General features: G+C 58.4%; 1 protein-coding gene across 1 annotated transcript in view; it reads right to left on the bottom strand.

The window, feature by feature from the left end:
• FOXK1 (forkhead box K1) overlaps positions 1-26,654 on the bottom strand; it is a 62,467-nt gene continuing 35,813 nt past the window's right edge. Inside the window, exons 2-9 of the mRNA XM_044233779.1 lie at positions 20,391-20,576; positions 12,062-12,218; positions 11,359-11,505; positions 10,531-10,724; positions 8,146-8,312; positions 7,773-8,057; positions 6,831-7,055; positions 1-6,326 (exon numbers count right to left, since the gene is read on the bottom strand). Coding sequence (XP_044089714.1) covers positions 6,052-6,326; positions 6,831-7,055; positions 7,773-8,057; positions 8,146-8,312; positions 10,531-10,724; positions 11,359-11,505; positions 12,062-12,218; positions 20,391-20,576 — 1,636 coding nt within the window. The 3' untranslated portion in view covers positions 1-6,051. The remainder of the gene's footprint in view (positions 6,327-6,830; positions 7,056-7,772; positions 8,058-8,145; positions 8,313-10,530; positions 10,725-11,358; positions 11,506-12,061; positions 12,219-20,390; positions 20,577-26,654) is intronic.

Genomic DNA, 26,654 nt, shown 5'->3' with positions numbered 1-26,654 from the left:
TCGTTTCTGTAATATATAATTTTATTTCTGGTTATAGAAACAAATGCTAAGGGGAGAAACAGAACTTCCCCACCCACATACAACAATTTAATAGATAAAAGGACAGTTAAAATAAGTGGAAAACAAGTAGAAATCTTAAACTTTGTTATAGCTTTAAAACATTAATGTCTGATACAATTAGAAATCACATTCAGATCTCAAACTTTTAAAAAAAAGTATGGCTCCTTATTAAAAAAATACTGTATCCCATTTGAAATGAAAACGCAGGCAGGCCCGGCTGCTGTGGGCCTCTCGTCTTTCTGAGGACAGGACCGCCGGGGCTTCCCGCGGGCCCATGCGTGCACAGGTGGCAGAAGCCAGCAGCACGGCGGGGCCTTCGATCCCGTGAGCTGGTTTCCACCGTATGGGTACCACCGCTTTTAAAGCACTGATTATTACACGTACTGTGGAAAATACTTTAGACAGCCACTGTAAAAAACAAAAACAAAAACAAAACGCTCCCACACGCGCGCGCACGCACACCCCTCACACCCGCCCCCCAAGTTATCTTTACAGAATTGCCAGCAGGTAAGAAAACCAAGTCTCAGTACTGGTTTAATCCCTCCGCCCGCGGGCCGAGCTTCGGGGGGCAGGGGTCTGTGGGGCCCGTGCGGCTCGTGGGGCTGAACTGGGCGGACGCCAGTGAGAGTCGGGGTCACACTTTTGTTTCTTTCCTCCCCAACCCCCATCCTGAAATACAGACCGAGTCGTGTAAATTAAGAATATGGGCATCCAGAAAGCCTTCGGAAAGGAAGCTGGGAGAGAAGCACGGAAGGGCCAAATTTTAAATGTGTTGATTTTAAATCCCATTTTTAAGGATTATTTAAAAAAAAAAAAAAAAGAAAGAAAAAGATGGGGGTCAGTTAACACAGAACTTAGAGGCCAAGAGCTTAGGAGGCCACAAGCCCGTTAACTTCACGTGGGAAAACCCAGCTTGGAGTCACAGACTCGTTCCTGCCCAGCCCGCTGGCTCGGCGTTCAGGGGCCAGGTCTCAACGCGCCTTGGGACTCGGGGAGACAGCTCAGAAGGGCAAGGCCCTTTACTGCGGCTAAGAACCTTCCTCCCGGGCACTTTTTACTATTTCTGATGTGGAGAAAACCATCAATAAGTATTTGAATGAATCAAACTAACTATTCCAGAAAAAATTCCCGAACAGAGAAGGAGCCAGGATTCTTCCAATTGTATTTGAGCCTTAAAAATTAACAGGGTTGGAGCAAAGGAGAGAGGCACCTGGAGACTCTCTGGCCTGCCTGTGACGCGGGTGGGAGACTAGAATCCGCAGGAAGTAGGCTGCGGACACAGCTCCCATGCAGCGGGCTCCCGGCCGCCCCCCACCCCCGCGGTCCTGGATCCCCGCTTCTCCCATCCCCCAAGCGCACCCCAATGACAAGCAGGTGCCAGGACTGGACAAAGTGCTTGGTGGCGTTTGTCCTTAGAGACAGCGCTGCTCCGCTCACTCCCGGTTGAAACAACGAGGGCCCAAACCAGCGGTTAGAATGGACACGCAGGAGCCCCAAGTCTAATCCCAAGACTTTCAGTTCTGTCCCCTGTAAAAACGCAGCAGCGTCCCGCACCCACCTGGCCGCGTCCTGAGCGTTTAAAACCTCATGGGGGAATCGAGGTCTTGGGAAACAGCTCTGAAACGGAAAGGGCTTTATAAAACGGGGAAACAACCTGAAAACGATGGACAGAAACAGGGTGAGGGGCGGCGGCCCGTCTGGAGCAGCCGGTCTGCGAGATTTCATCCGAGCACTGTCCCTCCGAGGCAGAAGGATCGTCAAGGCGGCTGGCGAGGGACTGCGGGAAACGGTCTTTCCTTCTGGCCAAACCAGCCGTGGGGCCGAGGTCAGGCGGCCTTCCGCCTCCCAGCTTCTAGAACCTGGTTCTAGAACAAGGAGTGCCCTTACGGACTCGCTTGGACACAGGCGTCCACGCCCACGGGCTGGGCTGCCCTGAGGCCCCTTTCAGGGGAGCTGCGTCCTCCCACAGACGGGGGGCTGGGCCGTGGGCCCTCGAGGCGTCCCGCGCCCCACACAGTCGCTCACCGCCCCGGACTGACAGCTGAGCTCCAAGAGCTCAGGGCGCCGTGTCTCTTCTCTGACACGTTCTCATGTTCGATGACGCGCCCCCTTCTTTGCATGAGGCCTGTTTCTGTTCTATGAAGAAACTGACCCCAAGGCCAGATGCGAGCCTGCTCTTTCTCCGGAACTCTGGACCCACGGCAGGGCTTCCAGGGCGGGGACTCGCGTCACTCCCTCTGGAGAGGGTGCCCGCCTCGCAGTGCTCCACGGAGAGCCCGAGACCTGTTCTCAGGAAAGCGAGCGTGCGGACCCAGTGATGCTGGAGGCCTCAAGCCGGCCATCCGCCAGTCCCAGCGAGCGGCAGGAAAGGGACCAGGATGTCCCCACTGGACCCTATGTGGTCAGGCTGCTTGAGGCAAAGTGGGGACCCCCACGCTCCAGCGGTGCCAACACCCCCACCCTGAACTTGTTCCCTCCCAGCTGGAGAATCACGGATTAGTCATTTTATCAACGCAGAAAACCCCCCTCGTCTTCTCAACTTTGTTCGGTTCTTAAAGAGAAAAACAGCAAACCTCAAACATGAACCTGCCAGAGAGGGAAGCTGACGGGCTTGGCCGTGGGCACAAAGACCCCGCTGCCCCGGGTGCCCTCATGTGGCTCTGCATGGCAGACCCGGTGAGGGGCCCTGCCATCCCCGGAGCATGGGGCAGGGCCACGACGGCCATGTCCCAGCCCTCGGGGCTGTTCCGGCATCTGTCGAGACCCCTTGAGGGACACACGCCATGTAAACGTGTCAGAATTTACAGAGCTGGTGGTAAAGGGACAATCTGTCTGACTCCCCACGGTGCCGGCTGGCCGGTCCCGGCTAGCACGCGGTGCTCGGGAGAGCGTCCGCATGGATAGATGCAGACGGCTCAGGAGTCCACCCTGGGGCGCCAGGAGCCACATCTCCACGGCCTTCAGTGTCCCACACTGCCCCATGCGCTGGGCCCTGTGACACTGCCGTGACCTTGGGGTACAAGTCTCTCCCTTCCAACACGATAGCAGACTGTCTTGCTGGGAAACGCCCAACTACTGAAAAGGGGTGACGTGTGTGACTCCCTTCCTAGGCAGAGAGGGTGTTTTCCCGTCTCTGGTGCCGGTAAACATGGCGACCGGGCCAGCAGGACGACGAGACGAGGCACCTGGTACCGGGAGCACAGGGCCTGCGTGCCCCGGGGCACGGCGCGGAGGAGGTGGGCTCATCACCTTTGGCCTGGCTGACCTCTTCACACACGCGCGAACCGTGGGGTGATCAAGAAGGTCCTCGGACCCCTGAGGCCACGGTGACACTGCCCGATGCCAGAATGGACCTATTTCTGCTTCTCCCAATCCTGGTCAGGGTTGGCCTGCTCTCTAGGAGGGCGGGTGTGTTTGTGGCTTGTGATGGGTCATAGGCAGCCCCGATGCGGAGGGCCGCAGTCCTCTGGTGACGTCTGGCCTGGTGCCCTTGCTTCCCAGTTGGGGAGGCCGTCCCTTGGTTGGATCTGAGGGCACAGAGGTGGGGGCCGTCCCGGGCGTTCAGGTACCAGTCCCAGGACGTGTGGCAGCATGAGGTGACCAGAAACCCATGCAGAAGCTCACTGTCTGTGAACCCAGAGTGGCTGTTCCCCCAAGGGCCAGCCTGGGCGGACCCCACAGGGTCCCCTTCCCAGCCCCAGCAGGAGCTGGAAAGGCGCGAGCTCTCCGCGTGACCCAACACCAGCCACGGACATTCTGACCTCTCCGCGCTCCCTCCTCATGGAACCCCTGCCTGGATAGTGCGATCCTCACCCAAAATGAGCAGAAACCCAAACATCTCAAGAGCTGGGAAAGCAAAGGGTCAGAGCCAGACTGATGCTTTCAGTCTGGGCAAATGCCTGATGCGCGTCCGTGGCTGAGTGTCCTGAGTTCTCTGGAGATGGTGACAGCTTCTGCACGGTGGACAAACCTGGGCAGTCGCCCACGCAAGGACCCCGTAAACGATGACCACGGGGAAGAAGCAGCAACAGGCGAGCCGAAGGCAGGTCTTGGGGTCAGACCCTTAGAGGTAAGGCCCAAGGCAAGGACCTGAATCGCCCGCGTGCGTGCCTCAGCCTCCACCCAACTTGTGTGCCTGCTCAGGCACACACCCCACGCCACAAGAGACCAAGTTCATAAAGCAACGGGAAACACTGATGCGGAACAGAGTGCGACTTCTCATCACTGCGGACGACACACTGGCCAAGTCCATGCCCATGTCACTGAAGCCAACGGGTGTGGATGTTACAAGAGAGCTTTTTCCCCACTTTAAGTTTGGTGCAGTAGAAATGCCTCATTCGGGCTCTGAGGATGCCAAGGCAGCTGTCACCACGAGCCAGGGAGGAGGACAGGCCGCACGCGTCCCCAGCAACCAGCAGCTGCGGGCTGTGGCGGCAAGACGGCTTGTCACACCCAGCCCAGCCACAGTGCTGCCGCCAGGGCGCACGGCACATGAGCCAGTCCTGTGTGAACGGCCTGGAAGTGGAGTTCCACGGTTTTCCTCTTGTTCTGAAGCCAGTATCTGATGTGGCCCGTGAGGCCTGCTCCCCTTCTCAGCGGTTTTCTCGGGACTGCGTGCTCTCATGGGTGCTGCTGTCGGGGTGGGTGGGCGCAGGCAGCTTTGCTGGGGTGGGGGGTGGGGGACCAATGCTGAGGACAGGCTACTTCTAGGAAGAAAACTGTCCCCGCCGGACTTCGGTGCAGAGCCGGGGGCTGCTGTGCCGCACAGGGTTCAATGCCGGGGCGGCCGGCCATGTTCAGAGTCACTTTTCACAGACGCACTTGACATTTCCTGAGAACGTTCTCCACGAGGAGCTGGAGAACTGTGATCTGGCGGGCTCTCTTCCTGCTCTGGGAACCGCTCCAGGCAGCAGGGGATGTCTGCAAGCACAGGGGACCCTCCCTGGGGAAGGTGGTACCACTCGCCAGGTCCTGTGGCCAGGAGTTCGCAGGAGCCAAAGGCAGGGGCGGCCCCCACTCCCGGCCCCAGTGCCGCAGGCACGGGAGACAGCGGGACATACGGCAGGAGGTACGGGTGGTAAAGCCAGTGTGACTCGGTGACAGAGGTGGTGGGAGCGACCTGGCCAGCGCTTCCCACGGCAGCCCGGCACGGGGCCTCGGGCCGCAGAGGACATGGCGCTCACCAATTCCTAGTTTTGGAGCCTCCAGGTGAGGGGCGCCGCTCCTCCCCCAGATAACTTTCTGCCCCCAAGGGCAATCCAGGCGGCCGCCGATCTTTCTCGAAGTTAGCAGACGGAGCAGCGGTGGCGGCTCTTCTCGGGATTCATGTCGGCTCGCAGCCCAGACCCACAGCTGTTACGCCGTCCACAGACACGGCCTCACAGACACGAGCTTACTCCTGCGTTTATCTCAGATCTATGATGAAGCCTCAATTCATTTCAATGAAACAAGAAGTCTTTGGGGTCCAAAGCCAAACCAGAGTCCCCTCCCCCCGATTAATGCCAAGACTTTGCGTGTCGCTACTTTAGGGCACAAACCCCACGAGACAGTCTGAGCTTTGGCAGGTCCTCCCTCTCTCCTGCCTCCTCCCGCTCGGCGGCTCATGGGCCTTGTGCCTGCTGGGCCCTCCTGCGCACAGCCTCTGTCGTCCTCGGGGGCCAAGGCTGCTCCAGAAGCCTGGTCTGTGCGCGTGGCCGGGCCGGCCCGTGACCCAGCCCTCGACCGCAGGCCTGGGAGGAGACGGTGCAAAGGAGAAGGAAAATAAAAACAAGCATTCCCGGATCATACAATCAGCTGTCTGAACTTGTTTATGGGTTTTGTTTTAAACCACAGCAGGGGCAGGAAACAGAACAAGGAGGACGAGCGTGTCCGGGAGCAGGTCAGCGCGGAGCCTCCTCGTCACGGTCCGCGGGCGGCGGGAGGCCGGCGGTCAGGGCCCGGCCCCAGAATCCCTTTTGGCGAGCGTCCCACTCGGCCCACACACAGGGTACGTCACTCCCCGGTTCCGGGTCCCTGTGGGCCGGCGGCCGCGATCACCCCGGCCTGCGCCGTCACAGTCCCACTGGGTTCCTCCACACGTGACCTTTTAACCTCGGGTTCCCCGGTGGAAGAGGCAGAGGTGGCAGCGGTGGCCGGGGTCGCTGGGGTGGCTGGGGTGGCGGCCGCTGCTGCTGGCTCCTCGGGCCCCACCTCGCACACCCGCGTGACCACCACCGGCGTGGACGAACTAGCCTGGGCTGCCAGGAGCTGCAGGGGGCTGGTGAGGGCTAGGAGTGGAGGAAAAGAGACGTGCGTTGGGAACGGGCGAAGACCAGCGCAGGCCAGCTCTGAGCACGCGGGACCCCTGCTCCCAGCAGGCCCAGCCCCAGGGTGCCTGCCCCTCGCCGGCGGAGCCTTGCCTGCCGCGCCCTCCCTGCCCCCACCCGGCTCTCGCCCGAAGGGCCTCCTCTTGCCGTTGCCGCCGGCATCCCTGAAGACAGCCAAAGGCTCCGGCCCTCACCTCTAGCAGGTGCTTCACACAGGCCGCCTGCCCTGAGCCACCCTCCCGGTGCCCGCCGTCCCCGTCCACCTCCAACCGTCGCCCTTCCCTCCCACCTCTCGTCTGACCCAGCGGGCACAAGCACCGTGACTAAGGGATCTGCCTCTGTGGCAGGGGTTGTGCCTCGGCCCGACCACGGCGCCCGCGGACTGAGGGGACACGCGATCTCGTGCCGCAGGCCTCAATGGCAGAACAGTGGGGCTGAGGCGAGCAGGCGTGGGCAGGGCCTCACCGTAAGTGCTGCCGGCTAAACTGTTGGCGGGGACCGCGTGCTTGCCGTTCTGAGTGACGGCCCGGACGGGGAGGTGGTGCTGCCCGAGGGTCACCGGTGTGGCCGGCTGCAGGATGGTGACCGTGTGTCCGGGGACCCCTGGGGCCATCTGGCCGGCCACGGTCTGGATGACGCGGCTGGCGGTGGGGATGGTGGCGAACGCGATGGTGGGCTTCTCCTCCAGGCCTGCAGGAGAAAGGGTGTCAGAAGCCCATCCGCCCCATGGGGCGGCCCGCGCTCCTTCATGCTCAGCAGGACGTCTGGTTTGTGGGGGAACGGCCCGTGGTTTTGAAGCATCGACTATTCTCAAGAAACATCCCCCAATGAAATACATTCCAAGTGAGAGAAAAACACCTGTAGGATTTTAGAAAAACTTCTAAATACCTTGAACTTTAACCCACCAAACATAATGGGGAAAAGAAAACATTATTTGGAACAAAGACTGGCAAACTGCTTCGTTGTCACGACGCTGTGAACGGGCTGCAGATCAGCAGACAGAGGCCCGCAAGCCCAGGAGACCGTGTGTGGCTCGAGGGCTCCCGCCCAGGCAGCTGCACTCTCGGTACTGACCCCATGCCCCCCTGGGCTCCAGACGCCACACACAGGGACGTGTAGTGACGTTCTGTGGGACTGCTAAAGCCTCCCGGCCAGGGGCCCCAGAGCCATCACCCTCTGGACGGCAACGTCAAGCCCGTGTCCCAGGCCTGTCACCTCGGGGGCCGCACACCTGGAGGCGGTTTAGAGGACCATCGGCGTGGATTTAAAAGGACATACTCCCCAAGACAATAAGTAGCAGGGAGGAAAGGCAGCAGCCTGAGAATCGTGGGCCCCCGGGGACTGCCCGTTGCCCCGGCAGGTGGGCTCCATCCCCATGGCAGCCTGGTGAGCACATGCCCTCCTTACCTCTGGCCTCGCTGCCCAGGTCCAGCACGGCTGTGCCCGCTGCCTCATGGGCGCCCCCTGCCGAGGCCTGGCTGGCGAGGATGTAGCCATTGGCGGAGCTGGCGGAGGTGGTGACCACCCTGAGCATGGTGACAGGGGGGGCCTGCTGCACAACGTGGATCGCGTGGCCCGACGGCTGCTGTGCCGTCACTATGGACGCCGGCATGTAGGCGACGGGCTTGGCCACCAGGCTGGGTGGGCGGGGAGGCACGGCCATGATCACGGGCTGGGCACTGACGGGAGAGCCTGCGCGAGAAGGAACAGGAGCGCTAAGGCCCACAGACGCGCGAGGCTCCGTTCCGCCACGCCGGGGCCAGGGACGAGACCATCTTACCAGGTGCACTTTGGGAATATCGGTACTCTGGAACAGAAGCTAACTTTGACCCAAAGTCAGGGTCGTGTGGAATGGGTGAGCCCTCTCGAGACAGGCACTCTGGGGTCTGCAGGCCACTAGAACGAGGGGACATTAGCCCGGGGTGAGTGGGCGAAGCTGGAGCGCTCCTGAGGAAGACACAAGAGAAGGGACCATGGCAGTAAGTACACAGGTCAGAAATGAAAGTGGTGCTTCGCAAAACACAGACACCCCAATATCCACGCTCCGTGGCCCCTTGGCCAGCCTTTCCTGATGCTTCTCTGTCCTCACGAGGTAGTTCCCACGCTAACGTAATACCGTGCGGTTCCAACGAGCTACCGACAGACCAACGGCCAACAGGCTTAAGTCCAGGAAGTGGGAAATGCTGTCATTTGTGGCTTCCAGAGAATTTGCTTCCTGAAGGGGACCAGCCAGTCCCCCACGGGAGTGTTAAAGAGCTAGGCTTTGGTGGGATGGGTGCGAATTTCCCACCAGGACAGACCTACGGCCGGAGGACCAGACAGGCTTTGGGAGCACGGCCGTCCGGCTCACACAGCTACTAGTCTGGGGGAGGCTGCTCCCTGTCACCACTCACCATGGTCGAGGCTCGTGCTCGGCCGGGGCTATCCCGGGACTGGCTGTGCAGTGCGGGGACTCGTGGTCCCTCAGAGTCCCAGGGTCAATGCAAACTCTCCAAGGCAGGATGCCGGGGCTGCCTGGAGGGAGCAGTCTTTGCTCTGCATTTCCCGTGAGCATGGTAAACGTGCCCATGGGTGGTACTGTTCGCCCCTCCAGACATGGGGTGCTGTGAGCACCCTGGTCTCCTCAGGCACAGACCTGGCCCCCTCCCCCCGCCCCCTAAGGCTGTGACAGACAGCCTTCCTCTGACCTCAGGAGCCCAGATTCCTGGCAGGCCCTCTTCAGCTCTGCGCCGAGCCTGCCCTGCTTTCTACCCGCCCCCCACCCAACACAAACACACCCACCGCCTTCCTCCTACAGAATCCCAGCTCTGCAGCCATGAGACGCCCTCCCTCTCCTGAAGACACAGCGCGCACAGCCTTCCTCCCGGGCCCAAGAATTCCCTGCTGGCCACTGTGCGGATTCACGAGACTGTGGCCCTCACTCCCAGGGTGACGGTGAAGATAGGCCCCCTTGTCATCCTCCAGAGACACCCCCAATCAGGGTTCCCTGGGAAGTGCCGGGCGCATAGAGCCAGCCCCGTACCTACTCCCCTCGCTGGCCGCAGGCTGGTCGACAAGTGACAAGTCATGGCGCTCACCATTAGGGGCTAAGCTGCGTCCCCAGAAATCACCAGTGCCTCAACAGGGGGCCTTGCTCAGAGTTGGTGGGTAGGATGGTCCCTAACCCAGTGACCGGTGTCCTGTCACAGGGGCAATCTAGACACTGGCATGCTCGGGGAGAACGGCAGGAGAGATGCGCGTGGAGGTCGGGAGCCCCTCCGCGAGCCTGCGGGCGCCGGAGATCGCCAGCCAAGTGCCAGGAGCGGGGAGAGGCCTGGAGCGGATGCCCTCACGCCGCAGAGACACGCACCCCACTGCCACCAGGGCGTCTGGCTACAGGAGCGTGAGGGAGGAGGAGCTGTCGTAGGCCACGTCTCTGGGCCGGCCCCCAGCGAACTCAGCTCCTCCGGCAGCACTTCTCTGAAAGCCCTACTCGCAACGTGGTGTTCGGGACAACGTGAGCTCAGCTGACGCGTTCTGAATTCCTACCTTACCAGTACGACTGTCACCTTTGCTCCGATTTCTGCTCTGGCTACAGAACCGAGAATCAGGCCAGACCCCATACCAGACGTTTCTGGACGTCTGAGCAGTCTTTCGCGGAATCACATTAGCTACACGATGTGGAAAGCACAAAGTTTCCTTCCAGGGGGAGAATTTCAGAGAGCGTCTGTCCTCTCTTGCCCCATGCTCTCCCTGGACTGGCGACCTCGGGAAGACCGCTGGGCCCACCCACGTGCAGAGCGGGAGGGGCCCTGACCAGAGGGCGGACGGTGCCCACTTCGCCAAGGCAGCTTTGTTAATGACACAGCCTGTCTGAGCTCGACCCGAGCTGGCCCGTCGGGCCCTCTGCCAGCACGCTCACGTCCACGGAACCCCGCAGGCCCCTTCCACTCCTCTGGCTTCAGGTTCTGGTCCCACCACTGCCCACGTTTCAGCTTCTGAGAACGGACTGGTCAGAGGAGCAGCCCATGGCCCACTTACTAACTTCACTGTCCCAGAGTCACTGGTCTTGACACCGTCTCACTCAGAAACATAAAAGTGACGCGTCTGAAGAGCCAGAGGCGGTCCCGTGAACGTGGACGTCTGGGGAGCCAGGCTGCTGAGCGAGGGCAGAGCAGGGCCTTACCTGGAAGACAGAGGCCCGAAGGGGGTGCGGAAACAGGAGACACCCCTCTGCCTCCGTTTCCGGAATGCCTGTTCCACGAGCTTCGCTTCCGAGGCAGGGTCTATTCGCCAAAAAGACCCCTTCCCAGGCTCCTCCTGGGAACGAGGGACTTTAATAAAGTAACGGTTCAAAGAGAGGTTGTGTCGGATGGAATTCTGTGGGCAAACAGAGACAGTCACCAGTTAGCATGTCAGAAAACGGAATCTGAACGTGACACACACGAGACCAGAGGTGATGGGAGAGCCCAGCGTTCGTGCTGGTGCGGGCGCTCCACAGGGGGCAAGGTCACTGGATTCTACCAGGAAGTGCAAAGGCACAGTGGTAGCTTTTCCTAAGAAAATTTAGCACGGCATTTCTTGGACAAAAAGTGAAACCGAAAGACGGGCCATGACCCAGAGTCTGCGGATCACAACTGGTACTAAGTCAACTGGCCAGGGGAAAAGAAGAACCACGGGGAAAACATTCCTAAACAAGCCTGATAAGAGGTCTGACGGTCCCGGTATACGCGGGCCGCTGGGAGAGCACAGGGACATGGTCCATTTCCAACACAGCGCACGATCGGAAGCCACGGTAGGCTTGAAAACACCAGGCAACTGCCCTCCCTTTTTTGGACGTCGGAGGGAGACAAGACTATTTGGACTCACTAGGACTGTGGCTCAGCTCCGATGTGCCACGGGCCATCAGCAGAGACAGTCCCCCCTGGGATCACTCTGTCCCACAGAAAATGACCTCCCTGTTAACCTCCTTGTTCCCAGACTGGGAGTCTGGCTTCTTGGGCTCGGGCCTCACCTGCCAGCCTTTGTCAGCCGTGCGGTAGTAGGGGTAATGCTTGGTGATGTGGGCGTAGATCCCACTTAGTGTTAGCTGCCTGTCCTGCGCAGACGAGATGGCCTGCACGATCAGCTGAGCGTAGGAGTACGGCGGCTTCGACTCATCCTGAAGGGAAAGGCAGCAGCCGTCAGCTCCAGCAGGCTTTCCGGGCCACCCGCCGGGTGCCCCCGCTCCTGGAGAGCACCCGAGTCCAGCTAACTCAATCCCAGGGACCACCGGCGGCATGCCAATGCGCGTGCCCTCAACAAGGGACAGCCGTTCTAGCCCCACAGGGAAAAATCAGAGTTTCCTCATAATTTAATTCTGAAATTTCTCGCTTCCTTAGCAAATCGATTTAAAGATAGATATTGGAGAATGAGCTAAGACACCAAAGCTTCAGGTAAGGAAAAGCCCTGAAGCCGTCGTGTCACCCACAGAGGGGAGGAGAGCAGAAGGCCGAGGAGGTGCAGAGCCGGAGAGAGGGCCTGGGGCCTGAGCAATGTCACTGAGGGAGCCACGTGTGCTATCCAGGCAAGGGGCTGGCATCCTGCCCCCGTGAGCGGCTCCTTCTCACGCCCGCACCCCGCAAGCCCGCTGCGCTCACTGGAGCAGCCCTGGGTGTGCCCGCGCCGTGCCCCGGGCACGGTCATCACGTAGCCGCGTGTGCCGTGAGGCCTGAGACCTTAGGGCTGTCCCCTCCGGATGTGTCTGCCTGCTGTTCCGAGGCGGCCTTCGCGGCAAACTCTGCGGCCAGCTGCAGATCCGAGGTCACGTTCTGAACAAAGCGGTAGCCGGACGACCCAGCCCCACGTGGACTGGCCGGGCAGGAGTTGGGAACACTGCGGAGAGAAACAACACGGCCTGAGTTCATGACCCTGGCAAGGAAGACTTGAAGTCACAGAACTTCAGGACCTGCCAGGTGATGCCGGGTGATGCCGGGCGAAGGGGAAATGCAACCCCTTCCTTCCCTGTGCTGTCAGGATGCTACACCTTGACTCTGATGAAGGACAACCCGAGAGCAGCCAGACAACAGTGTGTGTCCACAAGCGGCAGGTGCGATGTGTGGTATTACAGCGGCAGTTTCTGACTGTGGTGCGGAGCTGTGGGTCCCGACCCCCCCCCCCCCAGCCCCGCACACAGCCTGGGCCCAGAGGGGCACCACCTACAGGGCAAGGGGTGCTGAGCCTGCCCTGGGCTGGCTGTCATGTGCTCACTGTCCACACGAGGACGCTGTGGACCAGGGCTGGGGAGACAAGGCCTTGCGCAGGGGCATCAGGACCTCCCCCAGTTTCTCCGGGCCAGGACTTTCACCTCTGTGGCCCAGTGGCTCTCTCTCCCAGGCTGCTGTGCCAATAGGAAGTGGGGAATTGCAGCCAAATACATGGGCCAGACACACCTGTGGCTCAAGCAGGTCCGGAGCACACACTGGCCACTGCCAGGCCTACAGGGTCCCTGGCCCACATCCTGCTGGAGCTCGCCTGGCCCGGCCCAGCCCAGCCCAGCGGTGACAGGCGCTGGCACAGTGCCTCTCGTTGACAAGGTGGACTTTGGTTATCAAACTACAATGAAATTCTGATTCTGAAAACTAATTCTATTATAAAATGTTCAGAGAACACCAGTGCAAACACTAGGTAACAAGCCCAGGTAAAAGGTGCCCCGTTGGCCAACCCCACGTGGGACCACAGGCGCCCCATCCCCCACGGAGTCTGGCCCACAGGGAGGGGACAAGCCAGTCACAGCGGACCTGGGCCCCTGCCCTCAGGAGAGCTCCTCCAAGGCAGCACCCCACCAGGAACGGTCCAGAAGGCCCCAGCTTTCGGAACATGCCCTATGTGCTCCTGCATCCTCCCCTGTCTCTCTCCTGAGCCGCCTGGGTGCCCCAGACTCGAGGAATCTTAGCTGAGACGTTCTCTTTTTCTTAACTTAATTCGGAACCAGATAAATAACACCCAAGCTCGTTAACGTTAGGGGACCGGTAACACAGTCACACGCTCGGAAGCAGGCTTCTCAAACACAGCCATCTGGGAACCAAATGCCACCGTGTGGCACGAAGCTGTGGTTCAGCGGTCACACGACCCTGAGGTGAGGTGCCTTTCCTGAAGATTCTCTGTGCTGTCCTCCGCCAAGCAGCGCAGAAGCACAGGATACCTGGTGGGTGGCAGCCCTGTCAGCCCGCTTGGTTCCCGCACACATGCGACGCCCCCTGTGGACCTGAACACAGTAAAGCACATCAGACCACAGGGATAAGAACCATCACTCCTGGACGCAAAGTCACACCCAGCCGGGGGGGGGGGCAGGTGGCTTCCTGCCCTTGCGTGATGCAGACTGGCCACCTCTACCAGGGGCGAGGACACACACGACCTCTGGGCTTAGGCACATGGGGCTGTGCTGGCCGCCACAGGTCACTGTTTTGCAGAAGACTGCTGAAAATGTATCTCTAGCTCTCAGAGGCAAAACCCAGAGTAAAGGCTGTCATTCACCAAGAGTGACTTTGAACGGGAATAATTCACAGGGGAGCAAGCACGGGGGCAGCCAGGGACTCATGCCGGCCAGCGCTCGCAGGGGACAGAGCGTCACTGTCGCCACAGTCCCTGCGGGCCCGTCCCGGGAGAATGTGTGTATGCGCACAGCCCTTCCAGTCTCCAAGCCTCAAGCTTCCCCGTGACCCCCTCAGTTGTCCCCGCGGGCCTGTCGGTGCTGAAACGGCTGTCCCTGGCACCCGGTGGCCCTGATGTCGCACCGCCTCGGATGAAAGCGAGAAGGATGAAAGCGAGAAGCCACATGAGCTCAGCTCCAAGATGGGCCTCCAAGGGGCGGGTGTGAGATGGGGGCTCAAGGGGCTCAGGAACCAACCAAGACACTCGGTGTCCCATACAGAGATGTATCCCACCGCACTGGAAATCTCCCTCCCTACTAGCAAAAGCTGGAAAAGAGATTTTTTTTTTTGGAGTAGACTCCATGCCCAATGTGGGGCTTGAACTCACGACCCTGAGATCAAAAGTTGCAGACTCTACTGACTGAGCCGGCCAGGCTTACTGAAGAACTGCTCACTTTGTCAGGGTGGCGGGGAGTCTACATCTGGGCACACAGGGAAGGAGCGGAGCCCGAGCGGCTGCCGCCTACCAGACGTCACACCACACGAGTGCCCATTCTTCCCAATTCAGGATTCCAGGTGGAAATGCAGCAGAACATGCACTTTCAACCATTGGTCACTGACTCCCCCCTTTCTGGGAAACCAGCTCTGAAGTCACATTTTTGTTTCAGGCACGACAGGTTCATGGTCTCGGGGGGTGGCTGCTTGGGCTGGCCTGTCCTGCCAACAGCTCTCTGGGCTGGGGCAAACCCAAGCTGCCTCTGTGACTGCCGGGCCCAGCACGGGACCTCTGTGACCACGCGGGTCACGCCTGGCTTTGACTGTGCACCCTATGTTGGCAGATTCTGGAAAAGAAGGAGCAACCGGATGGGAAAAGGTGTTTCTAGGTCTCACTACGACGGTAAGAATTCATGCTGAGAAAAACCAGCGGGAAAGAAGGCAGGCCAGCCAATTCCGTCCCTGTGGCCTTTTCCATGGCGCCCCACTGCCACCCCTCCAGGCTGCCCCAGGCTCCACCGGGCCTGGACCCCCACTCAGATGCCAGCCCGCCTGCTCTGCCCTGGGACTGTGGGCATTTTCTTTCCGTGCCAGCCTCCCCGGATTCGAACCGCAGAGCTGAGATCAGTGTGGGCGCCTGGGACCACCCAGGTGTGGGGGCTGGAAGAAGAGGCTGGGCTGAAGTCTGGAAGGCGCAATCAGGACCTCTCTCCTCCCGGGACCGTTCCTGGCCGTCATGCAGAGGACCACGGCCCCGTGCCCCTAACAGTGTGCTCAGGACGGTTGCTGGGGGCATCTATGCCCCGCTTCCCGCCCCAGCCCCTAGAGTGGCCACCGGGAACCCTCCGTGAGCCCCATACCACCGCTTCAGCGATCATCCAGATGGTTTTCTGGAAGCTCGGTCTTTTTTGTGGAATGCTACTGAGATTTTCATTAGATTATTAATTTTTAGTCAAGAAACAGAATCAGCTCCTCCACGGCGGCTGAGCGAACAGACTTTTCAAGCAGAAGATCATCCGTCCCAGGAAGACACAGAGCTGACTGGTAATTCTGTTTCTCATTCACACCTTTCGACCTTTTCTGAAGATTAGGATGTTTTTGTTCTCTAAAATAAGTGTCCCAGTTCTCTCCTGATCACTGTTCCTCGATTCCCGCAGCTCTGACCCTCCCAGAGTTTATCTTCAACAAAATAACCAAATCTGAGAATCCATCGCCCCTGTGGAAGACACGTAGGCAAATGTTTCGGGAGGGCTGCCCCTGAGGGCAGGACCCTGGAAACAGCCCCTGGGTCCCCTTGTGGGGACGCAGGGAGCAAATCCCAGCCCCTGTAGTGTGTTGACAAGGGAAGGAGAAACCCACATCAGCCCTTTGAGACAAGGGGTCGGGAGAGGGCACTGAGCCTGTCCTGGGAACAGTGCACTCCGCGAGCTTCATTCTCGGGAATGTTTGAGTTGTGTCTGATGCACACACAGTAATTCTGTAACCTGGAAAGAATGAAAGAACAGGGAAAGAAGAGCCAAAGGCCAGCTTCGGAGGCCTCTCTTAGGAACGCTTATGATAAATGTGATGCTGCGAAATCCTGGGAAGCTATTTCAAAAGCCCAACACATTTCTGCAACGCATTCTGCCCCGTGCACAGCGGTCCGCACTCTGGCCCGAGCTGCTGGTCAGCCCGGGTGCTGCCAGGCACACAGACCTTGAGGGGCAGCCTGTCTGGGGCAGACCTTGGGGGGATGCCTCCAGCCCCCGCACGCCAGGTTCTTCCTGCTTCCCAGAGTGTGGGGCCTGGGAAAGGCCCAGTATCGCGGGCTCATGGGCCCACGCCGAGCAGCAGTGCCCACAGGCTGGGCGTCACCCACAAGGCATGGCCAAGAACACTCAAAGCAGGAACCTTCAAAGGGCCCCCGTGAGATGTGGCCAAGAACCAGAAAATGGCTACTCCAGTGAAGATAAGAACTTTCTCTCAACATTTTAGACCCAAAATACATCCTGGCACAGATTTGGCAGAAGGGAAAATAGAGAGAATGCGGGGGCTCGCTTTTCTGTATGGATGATCCAATTTTTAGATCCAATTTTTATTTCTTGGGAGTTTGGGAAGGGCAAGGGCAAAGTCAGGGTGGGAGGCCCACAGGAAAGGTGCCAGAAAGGAAAGTGGCCCCCAAGTGAGCCTCAGACACTGGGGTTCCTGGAGCAACGGATGCATCAGCAGGCAAAGGCCCCTGCTGGCATGACAGAGGAGGCATCTGGAGGCAGGGCTGGGAGCTGTGACGCAGGAAACGTCACCCCAAGAAAGGGCCCCCGTTGGCTAGAAAAACTCAAGCACTTCTCCCCAACGGACGGGACGGGATGGATCGCAGGGAAGGGAAGGTGGCCGAGCTCCAACCACCGACGGTGGGGGGACTGCCTGAAGACCACGGTCAAGGGTGGTTTCAGTTTGAAGTCGGTGGCCTAGATTTTGCCAGAGTCACAACACACATTACTCAGGATTTTGAGCTCTACACCTTGAAAAAATCAAGGAAAGGAAAAGCTTCTTAAAGAAACGGCTTGTAAAGTCTGGCTCTTGTGAAGACCAGCTCCGCCCCCCGCCCCTTCTGCCTTCATTTCCGCTCTGTCCCTGAAACTCCCGGCTCCAAGAGCTCTTTATAGATTGGGGTCTCGCTTTGTAAAACCCAAAAAATGATGAACTGATTTTTTCTTCCTTTTACACCACTTTTTGTAAAAAAAGAAAAAAGTCAACAAAATACTGCTGGAGACAGCAGAATTTATTCAAAGACCATTCATTCATTTTCTGGGTGGAGTACATCAGTGCGGGGGAGGGCACACAACACACACACACACACACTCACACACACAAACACCCAAAACCAAAACACAAATCCAACTGCAGGCGCGCCACACCCCCTGGCCTGCCGGGGAAGCAGGAAAAGGCCAAACTGAAAGGAAGGTGGGTGGGGCCGCAGCATGGGGCGGGGCTGTTTGTTCTCCAGAAAGTTCCTCCCGGGATTGTTCCTCCAGGGACAGCCACTCAGAAAACCCTGGAGGGGACTGGGGGCTCAGGCCAGGGTGCTGGAGAAACCAGGTTCCGGCAAGAAAGCGACCCAGACCGAGGCCCCTAGGCGGCGCCGGTGAGCTAGCCAATGGCGAGAGCAGGACGCAGGCACACCAAACTAGGAAAAGGGGCTCCCTCCCCTCCCGCCGCTGTCTAGTCAGAAGGGACAGGAAGGGTGGACAGCTGCAGCAGGCAGGCCACTCGCAGGGGGCCAGCCCCACCCCCTCTGCCCTCGGCCCATCCCCCAGCACTGTGGGGTGGGGAGTGAGGGAGGGGGGCATCCCAGGGTGGAGGAGGGGGCGGGTGTTTGTAAACACATGGCCCCACCCCTGCACCCGCCCAGAAGATGAACAGATCTTGGCAAGTGAAACCACAAGGGCCCCTGAGGTTTCTAAACACTCAAGTGGATTCCACAGCGCTAAGATAAACGGATGTAAACAGAGGTCCTTTCTCGGATGTTTAAAGGCCAGAAGGGGAGAGAGAGCCAGTCCCACAGTGGCTACTTTCTCCCCAAGTCTGCTGCCAGATGGAAAGGAGAAGGGGGGTGGGCAGGACACAGCACCCCCACAAATCAGGCTAGGACCTGGCCCCTCGCTTCCCCGAAGGCTCAACACAGCTCCAGCCACACGGGCTCAACCCCAACAGCAGTGTCCACACTTCCCTTGACCGCTTCCAGCTCGCGCCTCCTCCTGACACAAAAGTGACGTCCGGACCACAAAGCCTGTCTTGAATATCATAACCCGGTGGCCACCGTTTGGACTCGGATTATTCCTGGGAGACAGATTTACTTTCTGCAGCCCTCCAGGTAAAAAACCAACACATTTTTCTTTCTTAGAAAGCGTCTATTGGGCTGGATCATAAGCCGATGGCCTGGGCCCCCCAGGCGCCCTCAGCCGCCAGGACCAGCCGCGAGCGACCAGCAGCACGGGCATGGCACGCGGCTGGTCACTGCGCCCACCACGGCTTTAGGCCACTCCTGGACGAAGGTGTCAGGGCAGGCCTGGTTTTGTGTCAGCTTTGCTGAGAGGGAAGTCCCGCATTAGAGCACAGCCCCGCATTTCTGGGGTACTCACGGAGTCAGCGGCCATCCCCACTGTCTCAGTGCATGGCATTTCCATCATCGCCCCAGAAACAAACATCGCAGCAGCTGGCGAGCCCGCCCTCCAACCCCAGCCCCACAGCTGCCCGCCTGTTCCAGGCGTTTCCTGTCAACGGTGTCCTAACGGTGGCGGAGTCTGCCCTGGCCGCCCTCACTCCGCATCATGTTCCCACGGGACAGCCACGCTCCGCCACGTGTCAGCACTTCATCCCTTTTTATGGCCAAATAGCATTCCACCGTGACTGCACACGTCTGACCCCCAGGGGCTCCCGCCTCGCGGCGGTTAGGGACACTGATGCCCTGGGCGCTTGTGCACAAGTTCGGGCCAGGACCTGCCGCTCCGGTGAGCTGCCCGGTCCAGAGCGGCCCGTCAGCCGTGCGAGGAAGGGCCAGAGCCTCGTCCGCTGGGGCCACCTCATCTCCCCGCGTGTCATTTCCTATCTGTGGATACATCCCAGATACTAAGTGCAGGGATATTTTCACGTGAGCATGAAACTCCCGCTCTACACGAAGTTGCAGCTCGCCATCTGGAACAAGATTACACGTTCCACGCGGGGCTTTAGAGCAGAGTCGTTCGAGGAACCCGAAGTGAGCGATGCTGCCAGCTTGGTGCCCAGCACAGGACCTCACGTGCATGTGGCTCGCAGGACGCTGCTGCTCGTCCCCATTTCCCAGAGAGCCAGGACATCTGCCTCTGGGCTCACGACAAGGAAAACAAGGCCCAAGGAGGCCCCTGGCTCTCCCATAGATACATGGCCAGAACCAGAACCAGGGGCCCAGGCTTGAGTTCCAGGCCACACCAAGATCAACACTGTCACTCCCTCCCTAAGAGGGAGACACACCTTGTCCCTGGCTCTTCAGGACCTGGACTCCAAGCCGGCTCAACGCAAGCTGTTCCCAGTGTGTGAGCAACGTGTCCTAGCAAGAGAACAGGACGCACGGTGAGGCATGACTGTTTCAGAAAGACCAAGGGACACACGGTTCTAGAACATGAGGGCCACCAGAGCGTCCCTTAGTGAGGGACGGCATGGCATCTGACCAGATGGCTGTAGGCACAGCAAAGCTCTCCCCCGAGCAGCAGCGGTTCTCTAGGCGTGGCTCGGAGACACCCTGAGGACCGAGACACCTGCAGGAGGTATGTGGGGGCAAAACCAGACTCAGACACGACCTGCCTTTTCCAGGTCTGACATTCACACCAAGGATGCAGCAGCCACGGGCAGGCGGCCGGAGCCGAGGCCGGGGCCGTGACACCAGCACCAGCAGCAGCCCCACCCGGAGAGTGGGCGGGACACGAAGTCGAGAGCCCAGTGAGCCCCTCTCTGCGGGGGTCTCCCCGAAACCCTCCTCCAAGGACTCTGCACACCACACCAAGGACGAGAACGTCTGAGGACTTTCTCTCTTTCTGACTCTAGATCAAGTCCTAAAACTTCATAAATGAAGTTTAGAAACACAAAGTTCAAGTCCTGCCGTGCACAGGTGGAAGTGCTGCCTGTGTCTTTAGAGCAACCACACCTGTGCTGCTTCTCGAGAAAGCTCCGGAGACGCAGAGCGGCAGACTGAAGAAGTGATTCGTACAGCAGGGCCTCTCCAGTCCAGGAGAAAACTCTCCGGAGATTTAAGGCCTCAGGTCCCTTGATGCACTTAAAATAGTTTCAAAATCTCCAAGCCCTGCAGTCTTCCAGAGACTTGGAACGCCCGTGTCCCCCTCCTGCTTCTCACACAGACGGCCAGAGCGGGGGGACCCCGGTGCTTGGTGGGGGGAGGGGCACTTACCTGATGGTGCCGGTTGGGGACGGGACGGGGCTGACCAAGCTGCGGAGATCCGGCTCCGGAATGTGAATCTTCAGAGGGGAGATCTGCGGGTAGAGGGGCCGGAGGGGAGACGCTGGGGCCTCCTCCGGACGGTACAGCGACGTGAACTGGATCTTTATGGCCGTGCTGGGGAATCGGAAAGTGCACCTGCAACAAGGAGAGCGTGTATCAGCGCGGGGAGACAGGGCTAAGGCCACCAGGGGGCCGCAGAATGTTCTGGTTCACCTGATGGTGGGGTCGCCTGACGTCCCAGAACCCCGGCATCACTCTGGGTTCATGGAGTGAAGCCAAAGTCCGATCTGGGACACTTGCGGACACCAATACAGGTTTTTCATTTCCTGCACACGTGCAGATAGAGGTAGGAACCCGGCGGGGCCCCAGGAGAGGCTCAGACATGCTGCCACCTCCTGTCCACCGGGCTGGCTGCAGGGGTACCCGAGAGGGGCTCACGAGCTCGCAGAGAACGCTCGTTGGGAAGCTGAACCACCATGGTTGCCGCTCAGCAGCAAGCGTAAAGACAGGCTGCGCCACGAGAAGCTCTGGAGCTGGACCACGGGGTGGCCGGCGGGCACCCCGCCGAGGAACGGCCCGTGACTCCCCGCGCGACCAGCTCTCAGCTCCGGGCCTCTGCTGGCGGGCGGCCGCACAAACTCAGCCTCACCCTGCGCGCGCCACACCAAACCAAGGTCACCTACCCTCCAAGAAACGTCTGCGTAAAATCTGGACATTACATATACGGCACACCTGACTTCCAGACGCACAAGTCATCAACAGGTTGCTAACTGCAACTTTAGTTACAAACAGAAATGTAAACTCAAATGACAGCAGAGAGGACAGTCCTGCCTGTATCAACTGCTCAGAAAAAGCTCTTTGTAAGACAAGGAGGGTGTGGTTGTGGGACGGGAGGGGACGTGTGTCCACTCCCACCATCGGTGCGCTCCCCACCGTTCCCGAAAGGTGTCTGGCGCACGCCGGGTGCTCAAACAGGCTGCGTGCCCGCTCCTGCCTGTGTTAACTCAGCAGCATGATTTACATGGCAGGGACACCTCCACACGCTGGGGGACACAGCATTCACCCTCTTCATTTGAATTTTCCTCTTCGTCAAATTGTTTTTAAAAACCTGACTTAAGAGCAGGTCAAAATCGGTTCTGGGCCCATGAGAGGCAGTGAACGTCTACAGTGGGCGCACGGGGTACTCGAGCTTTCCCCTCGGGAAGCCCCTGCTCCTGGGATGACTCAGCAGCACACGCTGGCGTCTGCTCCAACAGCCAGGCCGCCCGAACCTCCCAGGGGAAGTCAGTAACTCAAACTGGCTCGACTGGCCAGTACTCATTCTTCCAGAGATGCCCGAGCACGGGGACTGGCCATCTCCGCAAAGACGGGGAGCAAAGTGCCAGGCTGCTGTCTGACCCACAGGCACCAGCTTTGTATTTCCAAACCCAGAACCACAACATAGAGATTCTGACACCGTTTCAGTTCTGGGAGATGCGGTCCAAACACCAGCACATCAGGGGGGTGGGGTGTCCGCCCTGTCGTGTCCACATCACCCCCCGGCCCCTGTTCTGCGTAAGGCCACCTGCGGCCATCCAAACACATTCTGCAATTTTCCTCTTGTAAGCCATGGTTAAAAGACGTTTGATGTTACTTCCACTTTCCTTAGTTTTCCCACAACCCAACAGAAACCTCCTTCGTTAGTATTTTGGTTAGAAAGTTACATCACACACTTGCCTACGATGCTCTCTGAGGCCTCCGGACTCTCCAGACCTGGAGGGCAAGGAGCCAACATCCGTCCCAGCTCATGCCCGAGGACGGCTGCCGTTCCCGAACCAGAGGAGGAAGGAAAGAATTTGCAACGGGGAATCTGGCTGAAGGCTCCATGCACACGCATACCTGTGAGCGCGCGCGCACACACACACACACACACGTGAACACACCTAACCACGCACGCAGCCTTGTGCCACAGTGTCATACACAGAATTAAGGATGACGAACATTTAAAGGCAGTGATTCCGTTCTTAACCATTTGTCTCTTCCTTTGGCAGCTGCGAATGGACACAATAAACTCCACTCCGCTACCTGCCAGGAGGGCCCGGCATTGCGCCGTCCAGGCTGTGAAAGCCCCTGCACGAGGGTACACTCACAGCACCCCCTACCATCATCAGGGCAACCAGAAAGAGGATGTGGCTTCTGGCCTATGACAGGTCACAAGGCAGAGTGGAACATCAGAAAACAGGGCTGTGGGTGAAGACAAGAGTTGCCACAGGATCCTGGGAATGGGGGTGGGGAAGCCAGGCTCCAGGCAGCCCCGCCCGCCCAGGGCTGCATTGCTCCCAGACCCCAGGGCAATTCTTGGGAAGTGAGCTACGTGCCCAGGGAGGGCTTCTGAGCTCCCCATGAAGGCGAGGTGTCGGGATGGGAACTGAGAATCAGGGACACAGCCTGTAGGAAGACGGGGGCTGAGAACCGCTCCCGAGTTCAGTGCCCCAACCTCCGTAGTTCCATTCTTAGCTAACAAAAGGGGAGGCTCTGAACACACAAAATGACCTCCTAGACACCTTCCAGTTTAAAAAACAAAGATTCCAGGTAATACATGCACACATGTGGAGTTTTTAGTAAAACAAAACACAACATTTTGTAGGTCAGGGATTTGGGTTAGCAAATTAGTAGCGAAGTCAAACACCGTCTATAACGGATTCAAACACGCAATTTCCTACTGTAAGAGTCATCCCCAATTAAGGTTTAACAATAAACATTTTCTTATTATTTACTGCAACAGCTATTTCAAAAGCAGCTCCTGACCCACTCTTCCAGAAATTACCCCGAGGCAAACTGTTTCCTACCTAGGAGGAGAAACACCAGGAAGCTACTTAATTTTAAACAGACATCTCCCCAGGGTGCTCCCGGGTTCACCAATTACTTCTCTCCCTATAATATTTCCATTCCGGTTTCGGGCCCTGGTTGGTGTTTTAATGAGCATGTTTTGCAATTAAAGCTATTCTCTGGGAGGCGCTCCACATTCGACCTGACCCCAACTGAACACGGCGCCCCGCCGTCAGCGCTGGGGATCGCGGCAACAGAGGAGCGTGTGTGGGCGTGTGTGCATACGTGTGTGCACGTGCATGTGTGCGTGTGTCCGGCCCCAGCCTGCAGCACGTCCTGGAGCAGCATGCGCCCACCCTGGGAGGGACCGTCCTTCCGATCCCCCTGCAGCATGCTGGCCCTCACCTATAACAGAGAGGAAGTGGGTGCTGGTGTAGGGCTGGGGCGGGGGGAGCTGGCTTCCACGGGTGACAGAGAGACATTCTAAAATCCACATTGGTGGGAGCTGCACAACTGTCAACAGAGAACCACTGAACCGGACAACTTAAGTGGGTTAGTTGTGAGCTCCATGAATTACACGTCCCTCAGGCTCCTGTGAAAAAATGTCCGTGCCCCACAGCTCCGGCGCTCAGGGTCTGCCCCAGGCTTGCGCAGTTCCCGGGGCCACGTGGAGGCCAAAGGCTCCTAGAAATTGGGTCAAACCGCGGCGGCCCCGCAGCCACGCAAAGCTGCCCTCTTCAGCAGCAGGTCAAGATCATGGCCCAGAAGGCTGGTTCTGGCTCTGCTCAGCACGAAGGAGCCTAAGGTTTTCAGGGGTGACTGGGGTGGTCGCTTACTGTTGCTTCCACCTGGTCCTTAAAATGGAATCCCACCCCTGGCCCTACCAGCCAGGACATTGTCGGACACAAAAGGGCTCCTCTAATCCTTACCGATACAGATATAAGTACAGAGATCTTCATTCTAGACACGGGAAACAGGCAGAGAGAGAAAGAACTCCATGTGAAACTTTCCAGAAAAATTTAAAAAATTAAGGCAACAGAGCGTTCCCCTCTAAAGCTGTAATAGTCCCCGGCCTGCAGCTCATCCCACTGCGTCAAGCAGAGCCTGGGCCCACACAATGAATGGGGACGACATCTCGCACTGACTACGGAGCCTGAGATTCTGCACGCCAGCCACGCCACCCCCAACCTTCCCAACACCCCCCAGCGGACGACAGTCCAGGACGAAGGCTGCAGACGGGCATTTGTGTCCTGCCCCCGGTGAAGCCCACTGGACAAGGAACCAGCCAGCAGACCACACTGGCAGGTGCAGCAGCCGTCCGTGGGAGGACCTAGCTCTTACGTGTAGATGGAAAGCCAGGAAAGAACAGACACTTGGGGAGCATCTCTTACAGGAAGACAGGAACCAAACAATTGGGGGGCGGTCTCAGAGAAACAGATGACCTGGAGCAGAAGGCAGATCCCTTGTCTCCTAAGATAAAGGCACCTGCTGCCTATGGAGTGAGGGCCCCAAAAGTCACCTCCAGGGAAAAACAAGAAACCTGGACAATGAGACGTACAAAGGAAAGAAAACTCGAGAAGGAAGGCTAGATGAGACTGGAAAACGTCTCCTGAAAAGACACAGAAAATTTTGGTGGCTCTGGCCAAGAGCTTCACATTGGAACAAGAGTTCTTCTACAGAGGAATCCTTCTCAGGAAGCTACGGGGAAGAAGGCACGGGATCCTAGGACCAGACCCGGGGCTTCTGTATCAACTTCCTGAACATCAGAGAACCCAATGTTTGCTACCAGCTGGCTGGCTAGGAGGTCCTCAGCCCTGACGCGAGCATCACGGGCCGCAATCTGTTCACCCTTCCTGGCAGCACGTGACTGCAGGCCTGGTATGGACAGAGCCTGTACCGGGACCAGACGCACGGGGATGCCAGTGTGGCTTGCAGTGACCCAACGCAATGGGCTGCAGGAGGGGGTGCTGTGTCCTCTTCAAGCAGCTGCCATCTGGTTAGAGAACAGGAGCCAGCCTGGCAAGCCTATGGCTTTGGGGAGCCTCAAGGAAGCCCCCACTCATGGGAGACCGGCAGAGAGGGCCCGCACCAGACAACGGTAGACAAAAGACCAGTTTTCAAGAACGACACCTGCCTCCAGAGGTCCCTGCTGTGGTTCCTGCACTAGGTGGGACGGGCTGCTAGGAAGCACATCGTCTCCACGGCCCTCTTCTGACGAGGCCAGGGAGGCTGGTAGGCAGAGATCCTTCCAGAATGCAGACCCAGCAATGGCCTTGCAGGGTCATGCTTTTGAGAACGTCTGTGACCAGTGAGGGTGGTTCCTGTTCTTCTCTTTTCCAGCGGGGAGTTGGGATTGCTTTCTCCTGCCTTCTACTCACCTCAGTATTCCACAGAGGGACCACCTGAAATGCCCTGATGAGGGATGCACTCATCACCGGAGACCCTGCATTTTACGGGGTCCAGTCACCGAGTGGGACTTGGGCAGCTTCCTCTGACGATGGGAAGGAGTGCTTTTATTTTGGAAGAAGGGACACATATGTGTGTGGCCAAAAGGCAGACTATGGCAGAGACAGCTATTTTGCTGGACACACCTCCTCCTGCTCCAAAAGTGAACAGCTACGCACGCAGCTGTCTGCCTAAACAAAACGCTTCTCTGCCTCTCCTGCACCAAGAGACTGCTGGTCAATGAGATGCTAACACTCATGCCCTCAGGTGGAACAGTGTCTTCTTCACCTCTTCCCCTTCCCAATGGCCAAAGTGCGAGTGTGACAGCAGGAGCTGCAGCAGCCACCGTGGGCCATAAAATGCATACAGGGTAACACAACGATGTAATAGAAAAAAGCTGGGAACTGCTCTATCAGCTTACATTAAGACTGTTACATCCAGAAAAAAAAGATCAACTTTGCCCTTGTTACTCTCACCTTGGTTACAAAAACCAAAACTATAACCTAATTGTAAACAGTCGAAGAGCTCCCTACGGCGAAGAACTGCTGAACAGACTACGGTATGTGGTTAGGGGCAAACATTCCTGGAAGGATACATCTCATCACTGTGCATCAGCCTGCTCTCCTCATCAAGAAGCACTGGGTAAGTACAGAGCACAGCGCACAGGGTTCTTCGGGACGTAAACGGGAACAGAAAGCGAAGTGACTAGAAGCACACACAGCACCCGGGCACACCACACACTGACCACTGCCCCATGGACAAGTGTGATGGTGAGAGATCAAAGGCAGAGACCAGAGGGCTCAGAGTCATGGTGAATGGTGTGGGATCTGGAGCTGACCAGGCCCGGCTGGAGAAGGGGCTGTGGGGACAGTGTGGGGGTACCTGGAAGTCTCCGAGCCCAGATGCAGCGAGGACACCAAGCGCGAGGCCTGGCACATAGCAAGTGGCCGACAGCACACA

The sequence above is a fragment of the Neovison vison genome, chromosome 14, assembly GCF_020171115.1.
Source record: "Neovison vison isolate M4711 chromosome 14, ASM_NN_V1, whole genome shotgun sequence".
In the NCBI taxonomy this organism is placed as follows: Eukaryota; Metazoa; Chordata; class Mammalia; order Carnivora; family Mustelidae; genus Neogale; species Neogale vison.
The sequence above is the reverse complement of the archived record's forward strand: the minus strand, read 5'-3'. Positions and strand labels throughout refer to the sequence as shown.